The sequence below is a fragment of the Oculina patagonica genome, chromosome 8 (genome assembly GCF_052425735.1).
Source record: "Oculina patagonica isolate OP01 chromosome 8, crgOcupat, whole genome shotgun sequence".
Classification (NCBI taxonomy): Eukaryota; Metazoa; Cnidaria; class Anthozoa; order Scleractinia; family Oculinidae; genus Oculina; species Oculina patagonica.
This window is the reverse complement of record NC_135765.1, coordinates 30,397,610-30,420,955: the sequence shown is the minus strand read 5'-3', so window position 1 is coordinate 30,420,955 and position 23,346 is coordinate 30,397,610. Positions and strand designations below refer to the sequence as shown.

General features: G+C 38.9%; 2 protein-coding genes across 4 annotated transcripts; both read left to right on the top strand.

Moving 5' to 3' along the window:
- Positions 1-3,939: 3,939 nt before the first annotated feature.
- Positions 3,940-12,395, top strand: LOC144662304 (uncharacterized). The gene is made up of 3 exons (XM_078523088.1): positions 3,940-4,063; positions 10,792-10,912; positions 11,541-12,395. The coding sequence occupies exons 1-3, from the start codon at positions 4,001-4,003 to the stop codon at positions 12,194-12,196; spliced, it is 840 nt and encodes a 279-aa protein (XP_078379214.1). The 5' UTR covers positions 3,940-4,000; the 3' UTR covers positions 12,197-12,395.
- Positions 12,396-13,414: 1,019 nt separating this feature from the next.
- Positions 13,415-22,748, top strand: LOC144662218 (uncharacterized). 3 transcript variants are annotated; one of them, XM_078522983.1, is made up of 3 exons: positions 13,415-13,973; positions 20,803-21,039; positions 21,955-22,295. In XM_078522983.1, the coding sequence occupies exons 1-3, from the start codon at positions 13,911-13,913 to the stop codon at positions 22,147-22,149; spliced, it is 495 nt and encodes a 164-aa protein (XP_078379109.1). In that variant the 5' UTR covers positions 13,415-13,910; the 3' UTR covers positions 22,150-22,295. The 3 variants fall into 3 exon arrangements, with proteins under 3 accessions (XP_078379109.1, XP_078379108.1, XP_078379107.1); XM_078522982.1 differs by lacking the exon at positions 13,415-13,973 and adding an exon at positions 17,790-17,883; XM_078522981.1 differs by lacking the exon at positions 13,415-13,973 and having other exon boundaries at positions 20,838-21,039; positions 21,955-22,748.
- Positions 22,749-23,346: the final 598 nt, after the last annotated feature.

Here is a 23,346-nt window from a genome sequence, read left to right as displayed (position 1 = left end):
CTTGTTGCCAGACTGGAGATCACCGAAGATTATCCGAGTGTTGTTTAAAAGCAATACGAACGTTTCCGAAGATTTACGAAGTTTTTCCGAAGATATTCGAGGAACATCTGAAGACGCTTCAACAAAACTCGTCAGCAAACATGACGTCATCGATATCTTCACGATTTTTCTCAGTTAAAGAAATTCTTGTTATTTAACAAATTTTCCCCTTATATGGTATATAGAAACTTTTTGGGCTGTAAAATTGCGTTAAACTGCTTAGAAATCTTACCTTCAAAGGGAAATAAGCATATATTTAGAGAAATTATCTTGATTAGAAGTAGCGTTTTGGATTTTTTTGGAGCAACTTTCGAGCAACTTTTATTATCAGAAGCAACTTTTTTGGCTTTTTGGAGCAACTTTTGAGCAACTTTTTGAAAAATTACGGGCACTTTTTTGGTAAATCTCGTGCAACTTGTGGAAAGCCCTATGATTAGCACAATTGCCAGTTCTTAATAGGTACTTATTTTCTGAAGGAAAAAATTACATTGTTTCTAATAGAATTTTTAGTGGTATTCAGCCTTTTCCTTTTATTAAATTTGAATACCATTTGGGCAGACTACGCGAATTTAAACCCAGATTCTCGTATCCAGACCCCATGTTTTTTCAGTCACGTGGTGGTAGGCTCTTACCGAATGTGCTAGCACTTTTTTTGGCATTATTTGGCTTCGCGAGCATTTTTTTTACATTTTATCCCAAAAAGCACGGCTAGCATTATTTTGGATTTTCGACTGACTATCTGTCTAATTTTGTGTTAAAAAGCACAATCTGACTTTATTTATGGCGTCCAAAGATGCATTATGCCCTCATTTTATTCAAAGGAGCCGAGGAGGCCTGGGGAATAGGTTTGATACGTCAGTGGTTGCCTTCAAGAAACCCAGTCCATCTCACTCGTTCCAAGATGACGTCATCCACGTTGTCATTGAGGAACAATGGAAGTCAGCCAGCCAAGGCAGAGATAGCTCGAGAGGGTACTCTGACATCAAACAATAATTATTGATCGTTACATTTTATTGTTAAAAAATGTAACTGAAAATCTGAAAAATGTAATATTCTATGTTTAAATAAAATCGGAAAAAAGTAAGCATTTTTATGTTACCCACGAGCACTTTTTAAAAAAATTAGCATTATTTTAGCACTTTTTTGGCAAAAAACGAGCACTTCTTTAAGCATTTAATGCTTTTTTACGAGCACTTTTGGTAAGAGCCTACGTGGTGGGCGAAACGAAGAAGAAAGATTAGGCGCCATTCTCGTCCCCATAGCCCTTTCGTTTCTCATAGCTGGCTGGGCCAGGAGCCTTGGTACGAGAAATGGAAGGGCTCTGGGGAGACAGGAGTTTTGAATTAATTCGAATTTTTTTGATTGGCTGTTTGGAACAAAGAATTCCTAAACGGAAGTCAAAAACGTAACGACTCTCTCATACATTCTTTTGAAACTTCATGACTGTATACATGAAGACCGAAAGTCCTAGAATCTAGAACTGGAAATCCTGCGTCCCCAGAGCCCTTCGTTTTCTCGTGCCAAGGCCCAGCCGGCTAAGAGAAACGAAAGGGCTATGGGGACGAGAATGGACTTATATTTTTTATTTGTCCCATGATGCTCGTGTCATGATGAACGTTACGTGTACATCTTTGTCATTTCACTTGCAAACCTTAAAAACTTTATCATCTCTCTTTATTTTTTAAATAATCAGTTGCTGTAGGAATTTTTCTAGGCTGAATGTGGTAATTATTTTACGCACAAATTTTGACTTGTCTTAACTAGCAAAGAGGTGGAAGAAAGTCAGAAAATCAACGCTGCTAGAGATTTAAGCCTGGTGTTCACTAGCGATGCAAGCACAAGCGCAAGGATAACAGCTCTTATTTCTCCGTGTAAACGGCTTCGACGCAAGCAAAAGCACAAGCGCATTGCATTTTGATGCTTATGCTTGTTCTTGCGGCAAGCACAAGAACAAGGACAAAAGTTTGTCCTTTTTGCGTGATCGCGCTTGTGCTTGCGCTAATGCTTATGCTTATGGATTAAGAGATTGCTCACTCAAAAACGCAAACTCATTTTAGAAAGTGTGTTAAACAAAGTGCCTTATCGGAACATTTTTTATAAAAAAAAATCTAGCGGTTTTCTTTTACCTAGGACGTGGCTCTTGGATCATTCCCACTCTTAAAAATGTAACGTTAAGGCATTTCTTTAGACGTGCTTGTAACTTGTATATTTACCTAACAAAATAATTTTACAGTAAATGGTTTCTAAAATTTAAGTTTTTGATACTTTTTCTGACATTTGCGCTACAAAAATTGTAATTATAATTATTCATTAATTTTCTCTATCCTTAGCTATCTCAGACCATACCCTACCCAGGAAACCGCTTCATTTTGCGTAAAATTTTAGAAGGACTTCCGATTCCCGACGTTGTTAAATCGTTACTTAACTTCTCAGGAGTTAAACAACAACGCAATCACAAAACCCCCGATCACTTCGAAACACTTCGATCGTCTACTATCGTCTCGGTATTTGCAAACGATCAATGCGATAGAAACGATCGGGGCGATCATATGAGAACCGACCTTAACGCTTCTTTTTCTTTCTCGACGTGTTTACAAAGCATGTTCATCTTAAAAACAGACAATTAAGCGCAATAAACTGAGACATTCAGGCAATGGAGAAAGAACCATTTTAAAATTTATTTTAATTATTATAAAATTTCGTTTAAATAAAATAAAAACTTCCGAAGGCAATGTGTTATTTCAAATGTTTACCGGAGAACAACTCTATAAAAAGACACTTTAACGAGGGCAGGTTTTTACAATCTTAGACGTGATTTCCTTCCCAGTTATGTTTACATTATGATTAAAGACCATTAAAAGACAGAGGCAGTGTCCACTTAAAATCCTTTAAAAAATCTCTTTGAAGCACGCGACGGAGTATGATGAGTTCCTAGCAACATTTTATATTGACGTAACAAACTTGTTTTTGATGTAATAAACGTGTTAATTCTTAAAAACTATACATGTGATTGCAAAATAATATTATATATTTCCTCAGTTCTTTTTGTTAAACAGATGTCCGTGATTTTCCCTTTTGCATTAGATTTTTGATTGCATAAAGTTTGGATAGTTTAAATTTTTAAGTTACTGTAACACGAAAAGTAAACAGTTTTAATTAAACAGTTTCCTAGCTTTAAGTAGTAAGTAGTCACTCCCATTCTGTATTTGCGTTACTAAACAATTTGAGAAACTGTGTTCCCTTTAATAGCGTTTGTGTTACGAGTATCGGTTATCAGAGAAATCCGCACGAATTTTTTTATTTTTGTAAAACGTCAAGAAACTGCATCCTAGAGAATTGAATGGGTAGAGAATTAACTCTAACTTAAAAATGCTCAATGCTTTTTTATAGTCACCTAATTTGCCTCGCACTGTGTTGAAAACACATTTTTGTTGTTTAGGATTCGTACGACCGACATTTAAGTACCCCTTAAAAACTCATTAATAATTCAAAAAGAAAATACAAAAGAAATTAATGTTTAATGAGTGTCTTTATATCTGATAAAGACACGGCTGAACTTTACGTCCAATTTTCTAGGACAAAATATACCCAAATCTAAATATTAGTGCAAGAATGAGTTGATCTACATCAGAAGATTTTTAAGCCGTTCAATAAAATCGCAGTTCGTGTTTTATCAAGTCTAAAACACTCGGCTGCGCCTGGTGTTTTAAACTTGATAAAACACTGCTGCTCATTTATTAAACATTACTGGAAATCGGCATCATTCTTTTAAGTGACCAATGTCATAAGACGTACTGACTGACGTTAGAACTGTAAAAGCCAGTTTAGTATCAATTTCTCTTTGCATGTATAAAGTAGAATGTCTGTGGCCTTTGATTTACTTTGTTTTAAACCGCTCTAGCTTGGGATTATCTGACTGGAAGTTAGCAACGAGCCGAGCGCCACAGCGGGTGTTTAAAACATGTTAAAATTCGTGTTTTGCGCTACATTCCTCTTTCATGCATATACATCAGGTTTCTACCAGGTAAGATAAAATAATTATAAAATGACAATTTACACAGTACGATCTCTCACATTTCAAAGTCGAACAAACTTTATTTTTATCAGTTAAAGCTTTCTCAGTCTTCTCAAGAAAGTCAACTCCACCTCTGTCATTAGCTAATAAACACGTTCAAAATTTCCCAATAATATTATTTATATAAAAGCCTGTTTTCCCCCATTTTCCAGTTTACATGAAAAATATGTTCTCACTTCGGTCCTCCTGTTACGATCTACGTGGCAATAACATTTTGTCCCTTTGTAAGCCTAGAACAACGAGCTTTGGCCTTAGTTCTTTTTCATACTTCTCAGCTAAACAATGGAATGCGTTATCTGGCTTTATTAGAACATTCCCTGAATGTTCCTTTTAAAAAAGGAACATTCAGGGAATGACTTTTGTTTAGTTACATTTACTATTTTTTTTCCACATTTTGCATTTTACATTTACAAATTTTTGTATTATTTTTATTTATTTTTCTCGAAGATATAAGCTACAATATAAATATTATATTAAAAGCTACTCTAAAATTCGAGAGGAAATAAAGTCTATGTATGTATGTATGTATGTTTCTTTTACCTAGTCCAATTGCACATTCCATGCCTAAAAGCGACCCGAATGGACATGGAACTTTTTAAGGCCATTAGGGTAAAATGAGAAATTAAATTGTTAAAACACTTATCATATTCATTTTTTATTCTGTTGAAAAATTCATGAAACCATGCTTTTGTAAATAAAAGCAACACATCTTACTGAAAATAACATTACCATAAATTATCTTTCATATATAATATTCATATAAAAATAATATTCCAATAATTTTGTCTCCGCTAACTGCATGATCAAATCGTTGCACTCGTTTGTCGGGCAGGGAGTTGAGTGGAAAATAGATAAGATGTACCAAATAAATATTTGACCTGAAAAATAACTCCATGCATCAAAGGTAACATATTTTATTTGCTCTGAACTTTGCATGGAAAAATCAGTAAATTTCTAGCTAGTAGCTCGGGGCCAAACATTATTGCAAAAAAAAATGACAATTAAAATAAAAAACTTTGACTTATCGTGGCATTTCAATGAGACACTTTTTGCATAAAAATCATGACTGAATAATTATGTGAAATATCAGATCAGAAATAAGACTAAATATTTATTAAAAAAGCACAATGCAAGGGCCCAGATATTCCATCGACCCCACACAAAACTCGACAGATGACTCGAGATACATTAAACATCTTTATTCCTTGAAACTCCTATAGCCGACCGATCCAAAGTAACATCAAATACAACTGTACAACTGACTAAACAACGCGGGAAAAACGAAAAGTACATGCACATACGTAACAACATACGCGGGAAAAACGAAAAGTACATGCACATACGTAACAACATACAAAAGAAAAGAATATAAATCAGAAATGTTTGAGTGCTTTTTAAAGTCTCTTGAGAGGCCCAATTGGCCTTCCATAACGCGATCGTGCTTGAACATCCTCCCCCACCAATGACGGACGGTCATTCACATCTCTTTGAACATCAGCTGGGGGTCGTACGTCATTCCGAACATCATCATTGTTCTCTTCTCTTCCAATGGGAGTAGTCACTGAAGAATTCCTTTCACTGAAGACACTGTCTCTGTGCGCCTCTAACAAATGCAGTCTTTGTACAGGTCTATTGATCATTCCTTTTTCCGTCAAGACTTTGACAGTGCGAACTTTCCCATCCTTCCCAGGAAAGGTTTCAGCAACTTTTCCGAGTTTCCATTTCCCTCTGGAAACGTTATCTTCTGAGACCAAAACGATATCCCTTTCCTTGAGAGGGATTTCTTCCTTTGTCCACTTTTGTCGGACCGTGAGGCTTGGAAGATATTCTTATAACCAACGAGACCAAAAGTGATTTTGAAGTCGCTGTTGGTACCGGTAACGCTCTGATAGGGACACTTCTGCTTTCTTGGGTAGGTTGTCAGGCGGACTTTGTAAATCTCTTCCAATGACTAACAAAGCCGGAGTAACAACTCTTCCATCCCTTATGTCATCACCAATGTACGTCAAAGGTCGAGAGTTGATTAAAGCTTCTATATCTGTCAGAACAGTCATCTTCTCTGTGTAATTGAGAAAAGCTTTCCCCAACACTTTCCTTAAAGGTTCTTTGAGTTGTCGACAAACTCTTTCCCAATGACCTCCACGATGACTGGCTCTTTCCGTTGTAAACTTCCAACTTACTCCTTCGTTGGCCAGTTTCTCTTCCGATCCACGACGTTTGGGTCTATCTTCGTTATCTTCATTCTTTGAGTCGACGCTTTGAACACTTTTGCTGCTTTATGGAAAGTGGTCTGATTGTCCGAATGAATAACCTTTGCCATCCCTCGACGATTAACCATGCGGCGAAGGGCTTGCAAGAAACCCTCGGTCGTCATGCTGTTCAACAATTCCAAATGGACTGCACGTGTATCTTCACAAATGAAAATACATATGTAGGCTTTCGACGTAGTTGTTCCAGAGTTTCCTTTGACCTTGAGATACAGTGGTCCTGTGAAGTCCAGTCCAATGTTGGTGAATGGTGGTGCTATGTGCACTCTTTCGGCTGGAAGGGGTGCCATTTTCTGTTGAACTGGCTCAGTTTCCAACGTTTACACGTTAGGCACTTTCTCAAGACTCTCTTAACCTCTCGTCTTCCCTGTGTGAGCCAGAAACGTTGACGAAGGACGGCTAAGGTTGTCTCTGGACCAGCGTGACTTGTCTTGACATGAACGTGAAGTATTATCTTCTCTATAACTGGATCATTATGTGGTATAATGATTTGATGCTTAGTTTCTTCTGGAATCTGTGCAAATTGTAGACGTCCACCAACCACCAGCAACTTCTTGGATTCATCAAATTGCGGATCTAGCTTAACGATGCAGCTCTTCTGGGACACTTTCCCTTTACTACACAGTTCCTCAATTTCGGGAGAAAGACAACTCTCTGCCTGTTTCTTAGCCACGTGAATTCTGATTCCTTTATTTCATCAACGGACAGCTTCCCTTTCTTTGGTTCACCACGTAAACGTGACCACTTCAGGACCCTTGCAGTTATTCGTACTAAGCGCTGCCAGGTTTCATATCTTGATGCGAGTGAAGGAGTGCTTTCCTGAACCGTTTGCAGACAAACAATGTCACTTGTGTTAATTGTTTTTTTTTTATTGCTTCAATTAAACACTCGTCTGGAACTGCTGTGTTAATTTCACACGCAGGCCATTGACTGCCAGGTTGTTGTAACCAGTGTGGACCATTCCACCAAAGCTTGCTGTTTTTCAGTTTAGATACAGAAATTCCTCTTGTGACGAGGTCTGCAGGATTCTGATTTCCTGGAAAAAAACTCCACTGGCTTGGTGCGACTCTTTGCTGAATGTCTTGAACTCTGTTTGCAACGAAGATCTACCAACTAGAACTTGACTTCTTGATCCACGCAAGTACAATCTGACTATCCGACCAAGCATATACTGCGTCTATCGTGATTCGGAGTGCTTATATGACGTAACTTAGAAATTTTGCAGTGATGAACGCCGCAAGAAGCTCGAGTCTTGGCAGAGTGACCCGCTTCACCGGTGCTACCCTGGACTTGGCCATAACTAAGTTGGATACTCTGTTGCCATCTTCGTCCTCAGCACAAACGTAGACCGGAGTTCAACTTTGTCAACTGAAGACAAATTTGGTAGCAGCCACCTCGGAATTTCGATTTGATCCACATTCGCCAATTCATGTTTCCAGATCTCCCAAGACTTAGCGATGTCTAGGTCTAGTGACTTTTCCCAATCTAGACCTCGAGTCCAAAGTTCTTGAAACAACAACTTCGGTATCATCAAAAATGGGGTCAGCAAACCCATTGGATCGAAGACTCTCGAGTACAAGCTAATCAAGCTTCTCTTTGTCTGGGGATTTTCTTCTGTCTAGATGCTGGAACCATTTGCAAATATTAACACGTCATCTTGTGTATTCCATGTAGTTCCCAGCGCCTTTAATGAATCTGACATCTTCTCGGGCTCAGTGGTCGGCACTCCCTTTCATGAAGTGGTATGGTTTCCATTACGTTCTGGGAATTTGAAGCCCATTTCGTTAATTGAAATCCCCTTTTCGATAGGATATCACAAAGTTCCTCCTTCAATTGTAGTGCACTGTCATCGTCCGGGGCACCAAAAAGCACATCGTCCACGTACATATTCTCATTCACTTCCTTAGCTGCCATTGGGTACTCTTTTTCGTGTTCTTTCGCGTGCTTTTGTACCGTAGCAATGGAAAGAAATGGAGAAGGTGTATCTCCAAATGTCACTCGGGTCATACAGTAAACGTCGGGCGCTCGATACAGATTGCAAATCTCTCCACAAAAATCTATGACTGTTTTGATCCTGACGTCTGAGCTTGATTTGAAGAAACATCTTCTTAATGTCTGCCATTAGACCGACCTTGTGGCATCTGAATCTGATTAGAACATGTCCGAGATCTGGCTGCAGCTTTGGACCTTATAAAAGACAAGAGTTCAGAGAAACTCCATCAGGAGTTTTGGCACTGCTGTCAAATACAACACGACACTTCGTAGTGGCTCTGTCTTCTCGGAATACTCCATGATGAGAGATGTATCGTATCTTATCTACTTTGTTATCTTCTTCGTCTACTGCTCGGGCATGCCCATCATCAATGTATTGTTTCACTGCCTCACAATACATTCTCGCCTTCTCTGGATTCTTTACTAGACTTCTTTCGGTGGGGACAAGCCTTTGATAAGCTTGCTCGTAATTGTCAACGAGGTGTGGGTGATCTCTCTTCCATGGAAGACCAACTTCATATCGCTCGCCATCGAACCGACATGTATTGGTGAGCTGGTCAACTGCATCCTTCTCCTCGGCCGTTGTTTCGCATCTCTGCTGGTCTACAATTCCGATGGCGTCCAGCTCCCAGAAACGTTTATGTTGATCATGTGCATTGTACGTCTTCGTCACGGTTAGCATGGCTGTCGTCTCCTCACTCTTCTTAGATCCTGGGACAGTACCACTCAGAAGCCAGCCCAGTCTTGATTTTGTTGCGATTGGAGTTCCTGGTCGTCCTCTTTTAATGCTACCTTGTACTTATTTGTAATACTGGTCAGCATCAACCAGGAGGTCCACCGCAGCAGCTTTCCTTGGGAAATTGTCAGCAAGCTTAAGATTTCGCAGATGATTGCATCTTGTTACATCAACGTCTACAGCTGCAAGAGGACCACATACATTGTTTATAGTCCAGGCATCAATAGAAATCATTTGACCATCATTCGAATCAGAGGGTGACGGCTTAAATGTCACGCGATTCATCCGTTTGTGTTGCTCTTGACCTCCAAGTTTGTTTGAGTTTGTTATGGTATAAAACAAATCGACCACATTTTTCCATGGTCTACACCCTTATAGACCATAGAAATGACGTCATAAAATGTCCAAAACTTTGCAGTGAAACCACTCGGCTAACGCCTCGTGGTTCCACTTGAGCTTTGAACATTTTCTGACGTCATTTCTATGGTCTATAAGAGTGTAGACCATGGAAAAATGTGGTCGATTTGTTAAATGTTGATCTCCTTGTCCTCCTCCTCAGTTTCGTATTTGGTAAGCTCCAACTCCCATTTCTCCTTAAGCTCACGTGGCCACTTAGTATCGAAGATTGACAGCAACACCATAGACAGACTAGAGTTATCATCAGGCTTAAGACCAAGTGACTCCAAACTTCTCATCCTGTTTCGCAATGTGTCGTACAGATCTCGTAACGATTTTCCATCAGCATTCTCAGGGACATCCAGGACCAAATAGACTTGACGAGTTCGTTGAAAGGAGAGACACTCTGCCAATTGGCCCTAACGCGTCTTGAAATTTAATAGGTGGTTTTCACTATCACGCCGCGAAAAAATAAATCCAAAACTACCGAGTCAAAAAATTCAAGATTACAGGTTGTAGAAAACTACTATATAAACTTCTTGTCCAAGTCTCAGGTCTGTGCGTTATTCCGTACTCGAGTTATCCGTCAAAGTGTTTCACGCAAATTAAGAAAGCACAGTATGGAAACGCCATGTTGAAGTCCAACTGCTTGGGCTCCAACATGGCATTAAATTCTGCTACAAAAAGTGGTCAAATCACCTTCACGAACAAGTAAACATTCACATAAACACCTCCCGCAAAACCTCAACTGTCCAGATTGTTAAAAATCGCAGGATGAGGCCTCTTTTTTAAAGAAAACGTGACAGACTTCTGGCGGCCATTTTTGATCTCGTGTGGCATGAAACTCCGAAATTCAAAATGCTCTATCTTAAAGACAGTTGGGGGAATAAGTGCCGGTTTTGGCAAATCTTCGTTGAAGCACTTAAAAAAATTCCGAATTATTTCATCCAATCAAAAACGTGCACGAGTGCTCATGAGTACTCCGAAAGCAATCGGGTGTACAAATTTGTCATGTTGCCTAGCAACTTCTGGTACGAAAACTGCGGGCTCAGTCACTTTTTGGAGAAGTGATGTCGCCATCAACTGGCACTTGTTCCCCCGACTGAAGACGACGAATGCTATCGAGCTAAAATCCTCCAAAAAGATATATATTAAGGACGTCTAATAGCCAGCGAACGGATAAAAACTCAGGGGTCTTGCGATTCTGGGTTTCAGAATTTTGATGACGTCACGTGAAAACCAAGAATATTAATAGCCTAAAATATTTTTCTTGTTTAATGTTGCAGGACTTGCCTAGCGATTTGAAAAGAGTCGCGAGTGATGAAATTATAACCACAGCTTCGGCGGTGGACGAATCAATGATTTGCCACGTGGCTGCACATCCCAGTGGGACTAAAACAACCAAATGTAGGTACAGTACTTGGCTTTACACTACAAGCTAAGCTAGTTTCAAGTAAGCACTTGACTCAAGTGCACTTGAAAATCTCAAGTCGCATTTTACAAAACCTGGTTTCACCCTTGATGACAAAGTATATTACTTGATGGCACAAACTGTCAGTCAACTTCAGAATCGTGACAACGCTGCACGCTGCCTTCATCTGGCTTCCATTTCCTATTGGTCAAGTGCGTTCTCAAGTGTGGTGTAGCGTGTGGCGGCGTACTTTGGCTTCTTTGAACTACGAAAGTTTCCATGGTCACCAAGTAAAAGTTCAAATAACTACGTTTTACCCCTTCACACTCAAAGTAGGTTCCAAGTGCACTTAGACTATACTTACGAGCTCTAGTGTAAAGCCAAGTTATGTCTTAACAGTCACGTAAACAATGATTTTTGCTTACATAAAAGCTCTATCAAACCCCTGGGGATCTTATTTAAGGACCTTTAGCGGGGCAGGGAGGGCGCTTTATAGGGAGGGGGTTATTTGAGACCGAGGGCTTATTTAAAATCATATATCAATGAAAGTACATATAAAAGAAATGAAAGGGATTTTTTAATGTTATGATGCTTATTTACCTCATGTTTGGTTTTCTTGTCCAGGGGACAAGGCCACCAATCCCGTATTGCAAAAGCCTAGTGAGTTTGTTTGCCACTGGCCGTTCCCCGCCATGGTTCAATTAGATAGGCCACTAGGTGTTACTTACATTCCGGCTACAGTGCTGCTTCACCGCTGTGTGGGTTACTGTGCTTCCCAAGATCTTCGGAACTGTACAGTCAAGAGACAAGAAGAGGTTGTATTGACAGTGTTGGTGGTGGAAGGGCGCAGTCACTACTACAAACATTTCACAGTCTACAATCACACTCAGTGTGGCTGCGCCTGCATGGAACGCAAGTCTGACTGCAATGAAACGATCCACGACCACGACTCGAACTCTTGCAGCTGCAAGTGTAAAAAGGCCCTAAGCAACTCGTGCAACCCAGCCACACAGAACTTTGACAACACCAAGTGCGAGTGCGTGTGCAATCGCGCCGCAAAACCCTGCGACCAAACTATTAATCACGTATGGAATTCAAAAATCTGCGACTGTGACTGCAAGCAAAAGGTCAAAGATCGCTGCGTGCGCGAGAATAAGGTGCTTAACAAAAGCAAGTGTGAATGTGAGTGTCCGACGACCTTGCCAACATGCGCTCAAGGTTTCAAGTTTCTGAAGTACAACTGCACCTGTGTGCAGGACACTTCCGTGATTACTAAATGAAGGTCTTACGAGGAAGCTGTTTAAATTGAATCGGTGATGGGAATAAGGGGGGTTTTAAAAGGTGAAGGCGTGATACAGTATTGATTGTATTTCGTTAAATATGCAGTAATCGCATTCTTTGAGTAGTTTCCAGTCTCGTTTAAAGCAAATAACGATTATCAAGAGAGGTATCGACCAGCTTGTGTAATCGGTCATTCCCTCATTGTTGTATTCTAATGCATTGTAATTGAAATTAAGTTATTATTTAAAATGACTATAAATTGTAGAAATTAAATAAAGGTGCAGCCTTCACTGGTATTTCTTTATTGAAAGTATAAGTCTATTTTAAAGAACTTCCGAAAATTTCAAAAATAAGCCCCCTCCCCCCCCCCCCAAATTCGCGAACTTCAGAAGGAACAATACGTTTTAGTTCGTTGAACAACGAATATGTTGTAATTCCTATTCAATGGTAGTATTCGACTTCCTTACAATCGCAAAAATTAAAGGGACTGTGTCACGGCTGAGATTAGTCTGTTTTATTAAATTTTGCCAAATATTCGCTATGAAACTTAATGTTTGCGAAGAAATTACTTCTATGGATGTAAATCGACAAAACTATAGCTTCACAACAACCAAATATGGGCGTTATAATGAAATAAAAACAACCGGGACTAACTTTGAAAATCGTTCAGCCCAACAGTTTTTCAGAACCCATATCGCAATCAGTTTCAATATTCTTCAATGGTTTTCCATCCATACCTTCTTTTGTATTTGCTGTGTTATTGAAATGTTCCTTAACTGTTCTAAGTGGCTATTTTTATATTTCACCCAATTTGGTTGCCATTTTCCGATGCCTAAATCTGACTAAAATCCGTGACACAGTCCCTTTAAATCCCTGTACGAAAAACTTTTATCTCCTAATTGCAAATATAAAACATTTTCTGCCAAACGCAAAAAAAGAAAACCAGTCCTCGAAATCAAAACTCCGGAAAAATAATTTCTTACAGTTTGGCGACCGTAAAAAAAACGCAAAAAAAACCAAAAAAGAAAGGGTAACTCGAAATGGCCTAATGTGACACTCAGTTTTCATCTCCAAACACATGCACGCTTTGCGTGCCTATATTTCACCCCACTCCTCTCTGGTAAAAATGTACGGTCTCGCGCTCACTTTTTGCAGTGACGAAGCACGCGACGGGTACGCGATCAACAAACCGAAAAAGAAAACCGTTGAAATATACACGAAACCTGAAACGTGAAAATAAATCGATGAAGTAAAATTAATATTCCGGTCCAAGGTTAAGAACGTGCTTGAAAAGGGCTTCAAATTAGCTTTGGTGCTACAGTATTACGGTGCTTACTGTTTAGTCACGAGTTAAAAGATATATTGTCTTTCGATTTTCCACGCGATCAATTCAGTTGAAATTAGCCTCCTACTGCGCGCGAGAGAGGTTTTCGATGGGCGCGATCAGCCGAAAAGCAGTGCTTCAACGAACTAGATTTGCATCATGACGATTTTTAAGAGGAAGAGGATTTCAACATTCCACAATCTCCAAGAAAACGTGCCATTTTCCGGCCGTTGCCAGAGAGGAAGTGTCACGCCCATGTCACGCACTCTACGTCATCCGCTGTAAGAGTATTGCGTTCGGGTCACGGATCACTGATTTGAAATTTGATTTGCATAAAACTTTATTCGCGAATCGACTGACTGGCGGACTGAGTTCAACAAGACTTTACTATGCTGGTTACAGTTGTTCTTTCATTTCTGTTCCTCTTTCAAGCTCCGTACGCGGAAGCCAAGGTAAGTCACATCGATAAATGTCAAATAAATATGATGCGCCGTTAAAAGAAACAGCGCTAGCAAATGGCGCAATTGAAAAGCGCTGAAACAACTGTTATACATCAACAAATGTAGAAACTTTGCCGTTTGTCTGCGGCACTGAATAATAAAAGCGGAAAGGGATACAGCATTGTACCAATAAAATCAAAAGTACACATCTATCTTGAAAAGCAAAATGAGTATAATTTTACGAGAAACGACGAATTTGGCTTGCCAACGCGATTTCATTGTTTTTACCGGGTGTTTTTATAATCTCAGCATTCCGACAGACACCTTACTTCAAGGCGGCAAGGATTTAACGATTTCAACGGTTCACTCTTTTGAAAAAAAACAATTGCTTTCAACCAACCCCTTTTTGGGGCAGGTGAAGTTTTTACACTTTTTACTAAATGTACCGGAAAAATTCCGCGGAGTTTGGTGCGGTTTTATTAATCACAGTTATTTAAGTTATTTAAATAAATCCTTTATTTTGATTTAATTTTTAATTCCCCCGGCACTTTTGAATAGACACAGTGATCCGTGCACAAAGAGTTTCAAAAATGCAGTGGACTTTAAATTCTTTTTGTTTTATCAACAATGCAAGCCTGAATGTAAGCATGGATAGTAAGTCATCGAACTTGAACAAGAAAACGGAAAACTTCAAGTTTTTTTTAGGCGTCTGTAGCAAAATACATGCAGTTTAACTTCTTGAACTGTTGAACTTGGTTTCATTTTAAATTACTTATTATTTTGTTTATTTGCGAGCGGGTTTGATTAATTTTTTGTTAATTAAACTCATTCGTGTCCGATGTATTAAATTCTAACCTGAAAAATGCGGAAAAAACGCGACAGCTCATGACGTACTTGGGCTTACTTGGTTTAGTTAATCAATTAGAAACTATAAAAGCAATATTACCATTAAGCTTCTTTCAGTCGCAGATGCCTTGGGTTGACATTTTTTCTTTCATCAAAACAAAACACTAAAACCAAAGGAAGTCTTATTTACGTAACAATGTTGTCCCGGCGGAAAGCCTATTTGTGGTGTCCGATAACGGTAATCTGAACTATGAAAAGCAACTTTAAGAGCATTTTTAGCTCATATACAGGAAAAGGGCAGCGCTAAGCAAAGAAACCACAAGCTGATTTAAACGTTACTTTATACCCCTGCGATCTTCAGAGCCCATACCAACCAAAAAAAGAAACCGTAAATAAATTAAACATTGGGAGGTCAATACCGTACTTATTTCCCACTGTCGACCCAGTTGTGTGTTTGATAATAATATAGTTGAACCTCGGTAACTCGAACTCTGAGGGAAACGAAAAGCAGTTTGAGTTAGCTGGGTTTTCGAGTTTACCGAGTAAAAATGACTGAAAAGTGGGTCTAAGGGAAATAGAAGTTAATTCGCGTTAGCGGGGTTGTTCGAGTTATCCGACGGTTACCGGGGTTCTACTGTACTTTCGTAAGTCTTCGTGAGTGTTGAGGAGAAAATCTAAATTTCGGTTGCCGAGATGAGTTTTTTGAGCAGAAACTGGTACTAAGCGTCTTTACGAAAAAATTTACAGGTAAAGGTAAATTTTCCTAGGCAAACTTGTTTCCCAAGTTTGTGGTCATATGATTATTACTCATTGGAAAAATATAAGCAAATTTTGGTGATCACTGATTTCTCATGATGCCCAGTTTTAGTCTAGTTTTGGCCTTTTGAACCCGCCTTTTTCTGGCTTACGATTAGTGGAGTGGGTGATTAATTTTAAGACGGTTAAGACGCAGAATATATAATCCCGAAAGTTGACAGTGTCAGATTAGCGTTTAATAAAAATAATTTCAAATGTTATAAGAGCGTCGAGGCTGAAAAAGGCCAAAACGTTTGACCATCCAAAGAATGTACCCATGGCTAAATTTATGTAATCTTTTTTTACTTTTTTGTTGTAAATGACAAATATTTGAACTGATTGAATTAACCTTCATTCAAATCTAACTTTGAACTACCCTGCGCGTAGAGTTCCCTTCGATCTTCCTAGAAAATTCGGAAAGAGGAAGTTATTGCCTAGCTGTTATCCTTTCCTAGTATCCTTTTCCTAGGAAGATCGAAGGGAACTCTACTCGTAGGGTACCCTGGAACCAATTGTCATCATTCAGCAGTGAAGTAAACATGTACATATCTTTGCGGGACGAGTGAAACTGCTGCAGTACGAATTTCTTTGCAGACTCTTTTCTAATTTAATAAAAGGACATTTGGAGAACATTTTCAGGCTCAAATCGTCAAAAAAGTTAAGAACTGTCCGTCTCGGCCAAAAATCAGACGTTCTTATAAAAACTGAAAAGAGTATTTAAACGGGGAGAAAAAAAAAAAAAAAATTTAATTTTTTAAGGTAGAAGAAATGTTGTAGTTTATTTAAAAAAATTTAAAAAAAGAGTTTTTCTTGCATGTTTATCACCGCAGGTGTTTTTATTTTTACGAAGTTAAAATGGCCTAAGAATAAGAATGTCTACGATTTGAGTGTATAAGTTTTGCATTATATATATCCCGCCGACGTCATATTACTTTCGTTTTCCTTTTATGCACCGACAGTTTTCGTCTTTTAAGTGGACTAAATTTTTGTGGACTTTTTTTGCGGGTCGTGTAAAAACCCACAAAAAACAAAATGTGTTACAAGGCAGGTTTCCCAGAATAAAAGACTAAAATAGTAGTAAATTTCGGGAATAATTTTGCAATCCGTAAGATTATGTTATATGAAATGACGACTTTTTCAAACCGTCTCGTTTTCGGAAAAAAAAAACTAAAGCCATAGCCAGAAGTTAGCAAACAAATGATAGAGTTGATACCTGGAGTAAACGGCCTTAGTTGCAGCAAAAATCCCTTTGTTACAAAAATTTCTGTGACAATATTATTGTTCAGAATATACTATACGTGTGACTTGATCGTTTAAACAAATGCCCAGCTAAGTCAATCAATTAATGCTTTTTGTCTAAGCCCGTTCTTCAGCCCAGATGAAAATTCTCTTATTTTTATTCCTTTTGTTTTTTTCGTTCTTTTTGCTTTGCAGCTAACTATTCACAAAAGCGGAAAAACTGTGATTTTCGACATGCGGCGTTATTGTAAGAGAGAAGGTTTTGCCTTGAACCCATTTTAAAGCATCATCTTTTATAAACCCATTTCAAAAAAACTGTCAGTCAAAGTGTAAAAGAAATCTGATTGGCAGTTGAAGCCGTAACACTCCGTAAACATGTCAACGATTGGAAATAACTCTTTTTTCCAGTTTCATCTAGATAGATTTTTTTCCTTTAAAGTAGCTTCGTCTTGTGCGTACAGCCCGTGTTTGTTGCCAGCGAAAAAATAATGTAGACAGATTCACCTTGAATAGAAGTGTGAAACAACAGAGAATAAAAGCAATTAGTTGATGGTTTCTGTTCAAATAAAAATTAAGGTGTTCTTTTGTGATTCGGTACAATGGGCTCGGGCTGGCGAGAAAGATGAAATCGTGCGACTAAACCTGAGCCTTGGACCGGACATTGGAGAATGATGAAAATTGAATCTATGTTTCACAAGATTACCGACAATTTTATCAACAAATATAACTCGCAATAGATATTGCTCGTGGTCTGGTATATTGTTTAGCCGTAACGAAGTGGTTAAAGAACCATTTTTCAGATTTCAAGTGATCCCGTGGCAATGAAAACAATCCAATATCGTGACGTCATAACGAAATTAACCAATAAGAGACCAATATTTTTTTCCGCCGAGCATTGGGAACGCAGGAGTTTTAAAGCGCCGTTTAAACCAATATTTCATATTTTGCACTAAAACACGTCTCTATAACAATGGCGTCTTTGGCTTTTACAATCTTCATCGCTGTTCATCTAACAGTGTCGTTTTCGTCTTCAATCCCACGGGTAAGTCAATCTGGGCAATTCTCTTGTCGCTTTTAATTAATCTCTGATAGTTTTGGGCGAGCTTTTGACATAAATTTCTCCCCCTTGCCGAGTTCCCGTCTTTACAAATTTCGCTCCCAAGCTGAATAAATAGCATTTAAGAGACACGAGGAGGGCTTTAATACCATTCTTAGAAGAATGAAATTCTAAATCCCCACAAAAGTATTTTATGATTTTAAACTTAAGGGAAAATAACTATACGTCGATAATTTCACCTATTTTACTCTTTAACAACGTTTTGCCTAATTCAATCATTGCTTAAATTGTTGAAAAACTCCTCATCTTTGCTACAGCCCCTAAGCCAATATGTATTTTCAACAATCGAAAGCAAAAATGAAATTGCTGAAATTGCAATACCATTTAAGTTTTAATGATTTCCTCTCGCACGCAAATTGCATGGGTCCGAAGTAACATTTAAAAGTTTCAATCTTAAATAGGAGTATTCTTTTTTCTAAATTAAACAGTCGCGATTTAGGTTTCGATGCGTCAATTTGCCGTTTCTTTATTTGTTTTTCTAAATGTAAATCATATTATCTTATTTACCGTTTTATTTTCGTATCTTTGATGGGATGGGATAAATGATGCGATTTTAATTAAAATTTCAAGTCCACACTCATTCCATACTTTGGTTTTTCTAAACATAAATCTGACATGACTCTTTTGCCCGGAAGACTGATTCGAATTTAATTAAAATTTGTAAACAGTTAAATAGTCGTAAATGTCTGTTTCGGCAACTGAAGAGATCTATTATATATATTCTCTTCAATATAACATTCGGCCAGTATCGAATAAGCTTTTGGAATTACACGGACCGCCAAATGGGCGGGAAAATCGAGTTTCAGAGTAACATTCAAAGTAAACCTCGCTTTTTGGTGAACCATGTGCTGCAGTCTTGTTACAGAGAACTTGAAAGTCGCAGAAAATTGACCCCTAGGTATAGTTTTAAAAACGATCCGAAAAAAAAAACAATCGAGCAATTCTTTTTTTTTTTTTGAGGGGGGAAAGACTTCGCTCTGCTATTTATTGTGAAGGTGGTTTTACCGGAAATGCGAATGATACGAGCATATCAGTTTATAATAAATTACACATTAAGGTTTTTGGAACAGGAGTCATGTTTGCTTTTCTATACCAATTTGATCGTGTCAAGCAACTTTAATAATTCGATTCGGGATTCTAATGTGACGCTAATGAAAAACCTGCGAAACTTTGAAGGCCAATTTAAAAAAAATTGATGGTTTACGACTATTTGTCGAAGACAGTTGTTGACAAAAATTATTTTTACACCACACATTGTCCAAAATTAACGACTTCCTTTTTCATTCATTAAAGATCGTTAAGTTCCAATTCGTTATGCTTGTTTACCAATTTTAGATCAGATCATACACGTTCTTTGTGTGTGTGCAGACGATGAATCAAGTTTTATCTTTCAATTACTCTCAGGCCAAAAAAATAAGGTGGATCTCATTTCGCAGATTATATTACGAAGTTTCCTTTGTATAATTGGGCTATGAAAAGCAAAAAAACAAAAACTGTTAAAATGTTAGCTCCCAAACTGTTTGAAGACAAATTATAACTCTTTCCCTTCACGGAAACGGTAATTTGTGTGCTTATTCTCCGTAAGTTTTGGCGGACAAACTTCAGTGGGAAGCGAGCTCGATGTTTCAAGTCTTGTGTCGTACCATTCGTACCTGTGATCCTTTTGGTCAGAGTCACAGTTATTCACAGCAGTTGCTTTCTCTAGCTCTGTGCATTTAAGAAAAAAGTTATTGAAAGTTGGCGCACGCGTACAATCAAACGGTAACCAGAATTTTCCTGCTCAGCTGGTTTTGATTTTGCCCTTAGTGTTCGGTGACGTCACCGCTGGCCGAAAAACGCGCGAGCTCTGGGGACGAGATCGTCACCTAGTTGCTAGGCAACTTAGCGCGCCTTATTGACGTGATCACTTTCGATGTACCCTGGAATGCATGCGCAGTTCATTGGGTAATAAAAATCGGTAACTTCAGGGTATAACTTCATGCGTGCTTCAACGAAGTTTTGTCAAAAAGACCTATACGGCGATTTTCGTTTGAGTGTGTTAAAACCAAAACCAAAGTAATCACTCTGGCCAATTACAAAGGACAAAGAAAATCCAGTGAACCAAACAAAACTCAAAGCAAGTACATGTAGCAGTCACGAAGCGCGGGAAAATGTGTGCGAGCGAGTCACGATTTGTTTTGGTTTTCTGATTTTAAGAAAACAAATCACAAAGCGTAGTGTAAAACTGAAGTAACTCCGGATTACTTACTCTAATGTGGTTCTCACTTTGTGGATGAAATTCTATAAATGACCATTCGAGAAATAGCTATTGAGCAGTGCTTTCATGTGGTACTGTTAAGTATGCTGCACAATGTGGTTCTAACTTTTAAGTCTTTAAAAGAAACCCTAGTGTGTGACCAGCTATTGAAAGCTATTGAACTGTACTTTCATGTGGTACTGTTTATCGTGCTGTACAAGGTGGTTCTAACTTTTAAGTCTGCGGATAAAACCCTAGTTTGTAGCCATTCAAATGAAAGCTGTTTAGCAGTACTTTCATGTGGTACTGTTTATTATGCGGTACAGGTTCTAACTTTTAAGTCTATAAAAGTGACCCTGGTGTGTGACCATTCAAATAAAAACTGCTGAGCAGTTCCTTCTTTTTCTTTATAACCTAAATCTCAGACGTCTTCTCTGTAAGCGACCACAGAAGACGTCAGAAATATTCTTTTTTTTGGCCCTCATAAAAGGCATATTTTATCTCGAGGATGTGCTAAAAAAAGGCACCAGTCCTTCAAATAAATCTACAAAATCCCATCCCTTTCCCAGTGGAATTTTTCTCACATATAAAAACACTTTTGTCGACAGGCTCTGCCAAAAGGACTTGCAGCGTTTCTCGAGAGAATGGGAATCCCGATGGAAGATTTCCTGAGAAGTCACCAGGCCTATCGCGCTCAACGCGCTCGTAAGTACCAGGCCTCTAGTGAAGATTTCAGGACGCGACTACAGGATTCCCGCGTCTCCACCGAATGCCAGACCAAAATACTAGATCCCAGGTCTCCAGTGACGTACCACAGCATTCAGGGGGAGTTATTACTAACCAAGGTGAGTATTGCGTTAAATGGATAGTCTATTCTCGAACCTTTCTACGGGCGGGGTGGGGAGGGGGATTACCTTATTATAGGCAGTTAATGATTGTGTTAAACATTATTATATACATTGAATGATTGGTCCTTAGCGATCCAGTTAATTTTGTTTTCCGAGAATCTCAAATAAATGGTCACAATAACATGTTTGCAGACTGACCTGCGCCATCTTTGTTTTTGATCTCGCGCGAAAACCACGTATATGAAAACGGTCGACTCTGTCATATGAATGCAGAACGAACTTCATTCTGGAAAGAGTTTGGTTCAGGACTGAAAGTCATGTAAACAGGCCCTTAGACTTGAACGCAAGGAACGACCCCTGGGGGGTACTCCCTATAATGGCCTATACGGGGAGGCTCCGCCCGAAAGGGGATACCTTTTTCAGGCTTCGGGTATATAAAAGGGTAGGGATTTCACAAGTTTGGGTATATGAAAGGGTAGGAAAATCTGTCATCAAGATATTTTTTAAGATCTCTAAACTCAACCTCGTTTAAATCACCAAGGGAAAAGCCCTGGGAACGAGGTTGCTCTAAACTACATATTTTGAACAGACGCAACTTGTGGTTGTATCATTTGAATTTATTAAGCGCTACATAAAAGTGACAAGAAAAATTCCTGTTTTAAGAATATGTCATGTCGTGTACGCATATGAAAGGGGTACCTATTTTTAGTAAAAGGTATACGAAAGGGTTGCCTTTTCTGTCAAAATGGTATATAAAACGGTAAGGGTTGGACCTTGGGGCGGGGCCTCCCTGTATAAAACTTCTTCGAGTACCCCCTCCCCCCCCTCCTGGGGAACGACCCTGGGAACAAGGTTTTTTTCTTTCTTTCTTTTTTTTTAGCAGAAACAAGTTTTATTGGTTGTTTTTTATAGTTAACAACATCGCGTACATCCCAGGGGACGCCCATTGCGCACCAAGACCAGCAACCATCAAACTACCCAAGGTATTTGGAATTTCAAATTTCCCGAGCTTCGTCATCCTTCATCGTTGTTCCGGAAGTTGCTCGTTGCAGGACAAACAACACTGCGCTGTCACGCAACAGGACGCTATTAATGTCCAAATCCTGAAAATAACAGGCAATGTTCCAACGTTTGAAGATACGAAGTTCTACAACCACACAGGGTGTGGCTGCGACTGTATCAACTCAGCTAGCCAGTGTGATCCGCAGAAACAGACCTGGAACGCAGGCCATTGCAAATGCGACTGTATAGGGGATGGATCGCAATGCGACTCGGCCACGCAGATCTGGGATGCAGACGCTTGCGACTGCGAGTGTAACATGGCTCCCCAACATTGCGATGATCACAAGAAGGAATGGGACACAAAAATCTGTGGATGCCACTGTAAACAGAGCCTTCAGGACCAATGCGCGTTACAGAATCAACAAATTGACATGGCTACTTGCCAGTGCTTTAATGTGAACGCAGCGTAAGGTTTTGCGTGACTCCATTTAGGTCACGCATTATCACTCAACGGCGTGACTTTAGAACGGCGTGATGAAAAATCACGTGACACAAATCTAGAACTAAAATGAGTGAAATAAACGTATTTAAGGGACGCAAAAAACAAGAAATGCTGTAGTTTAAGTCATTTTTATGTAGAGGTTTTGTAGAGATGACAAAATTGTTACAATTCAATGATTAAATACAAGACCATTTACTGATCAGTGATGACTGTATTTTTGTTGATTTCTATGGTGACAAAAGAGACTGGGGCTAGCCCATAAACAGTGCAATTTTTTACCCTAACGATCAATTTGATAGAGTTTAGATGACTCCTTCGTAATTTGGGGCGCACTCGACAATGAGAATCTTTTGGTCAACTTCACAACGTTTTCGGCATAAACGCGATGGCAGTAAAACTTAAAATATCATTCAGCAAGCCGATTTTTCTGGAGAAAATATTTTAGTGATACTAGAGCTTAACTGGACCACACATTCTAAACAAAATCGCAGACTATGGAATGTAGGTAGTCTATTAAGTCAATGAAAAAAATAATAATTTTCACTCTCTTACATTTTGTTTCTTATCTAGACTGAGAATTGTGTGCGGTGGGCCAAGACAATTTGTGGGTCTCCTTTGCGTCGTAACCAATTAGAAAGCGTTGTTGCAAGCAAGCATTATTTTAAACATGGCAGCGATCAAGCATCGGCGCAGTCAGTCGCGACAAATACGGCGGGCTCTAAGCTTCAAAAAAACCTAAAGATTTTTCCCAGAGATATCTAATTATATTAGATTATTAAAAAAAGTTAAGCCTGTTCTTG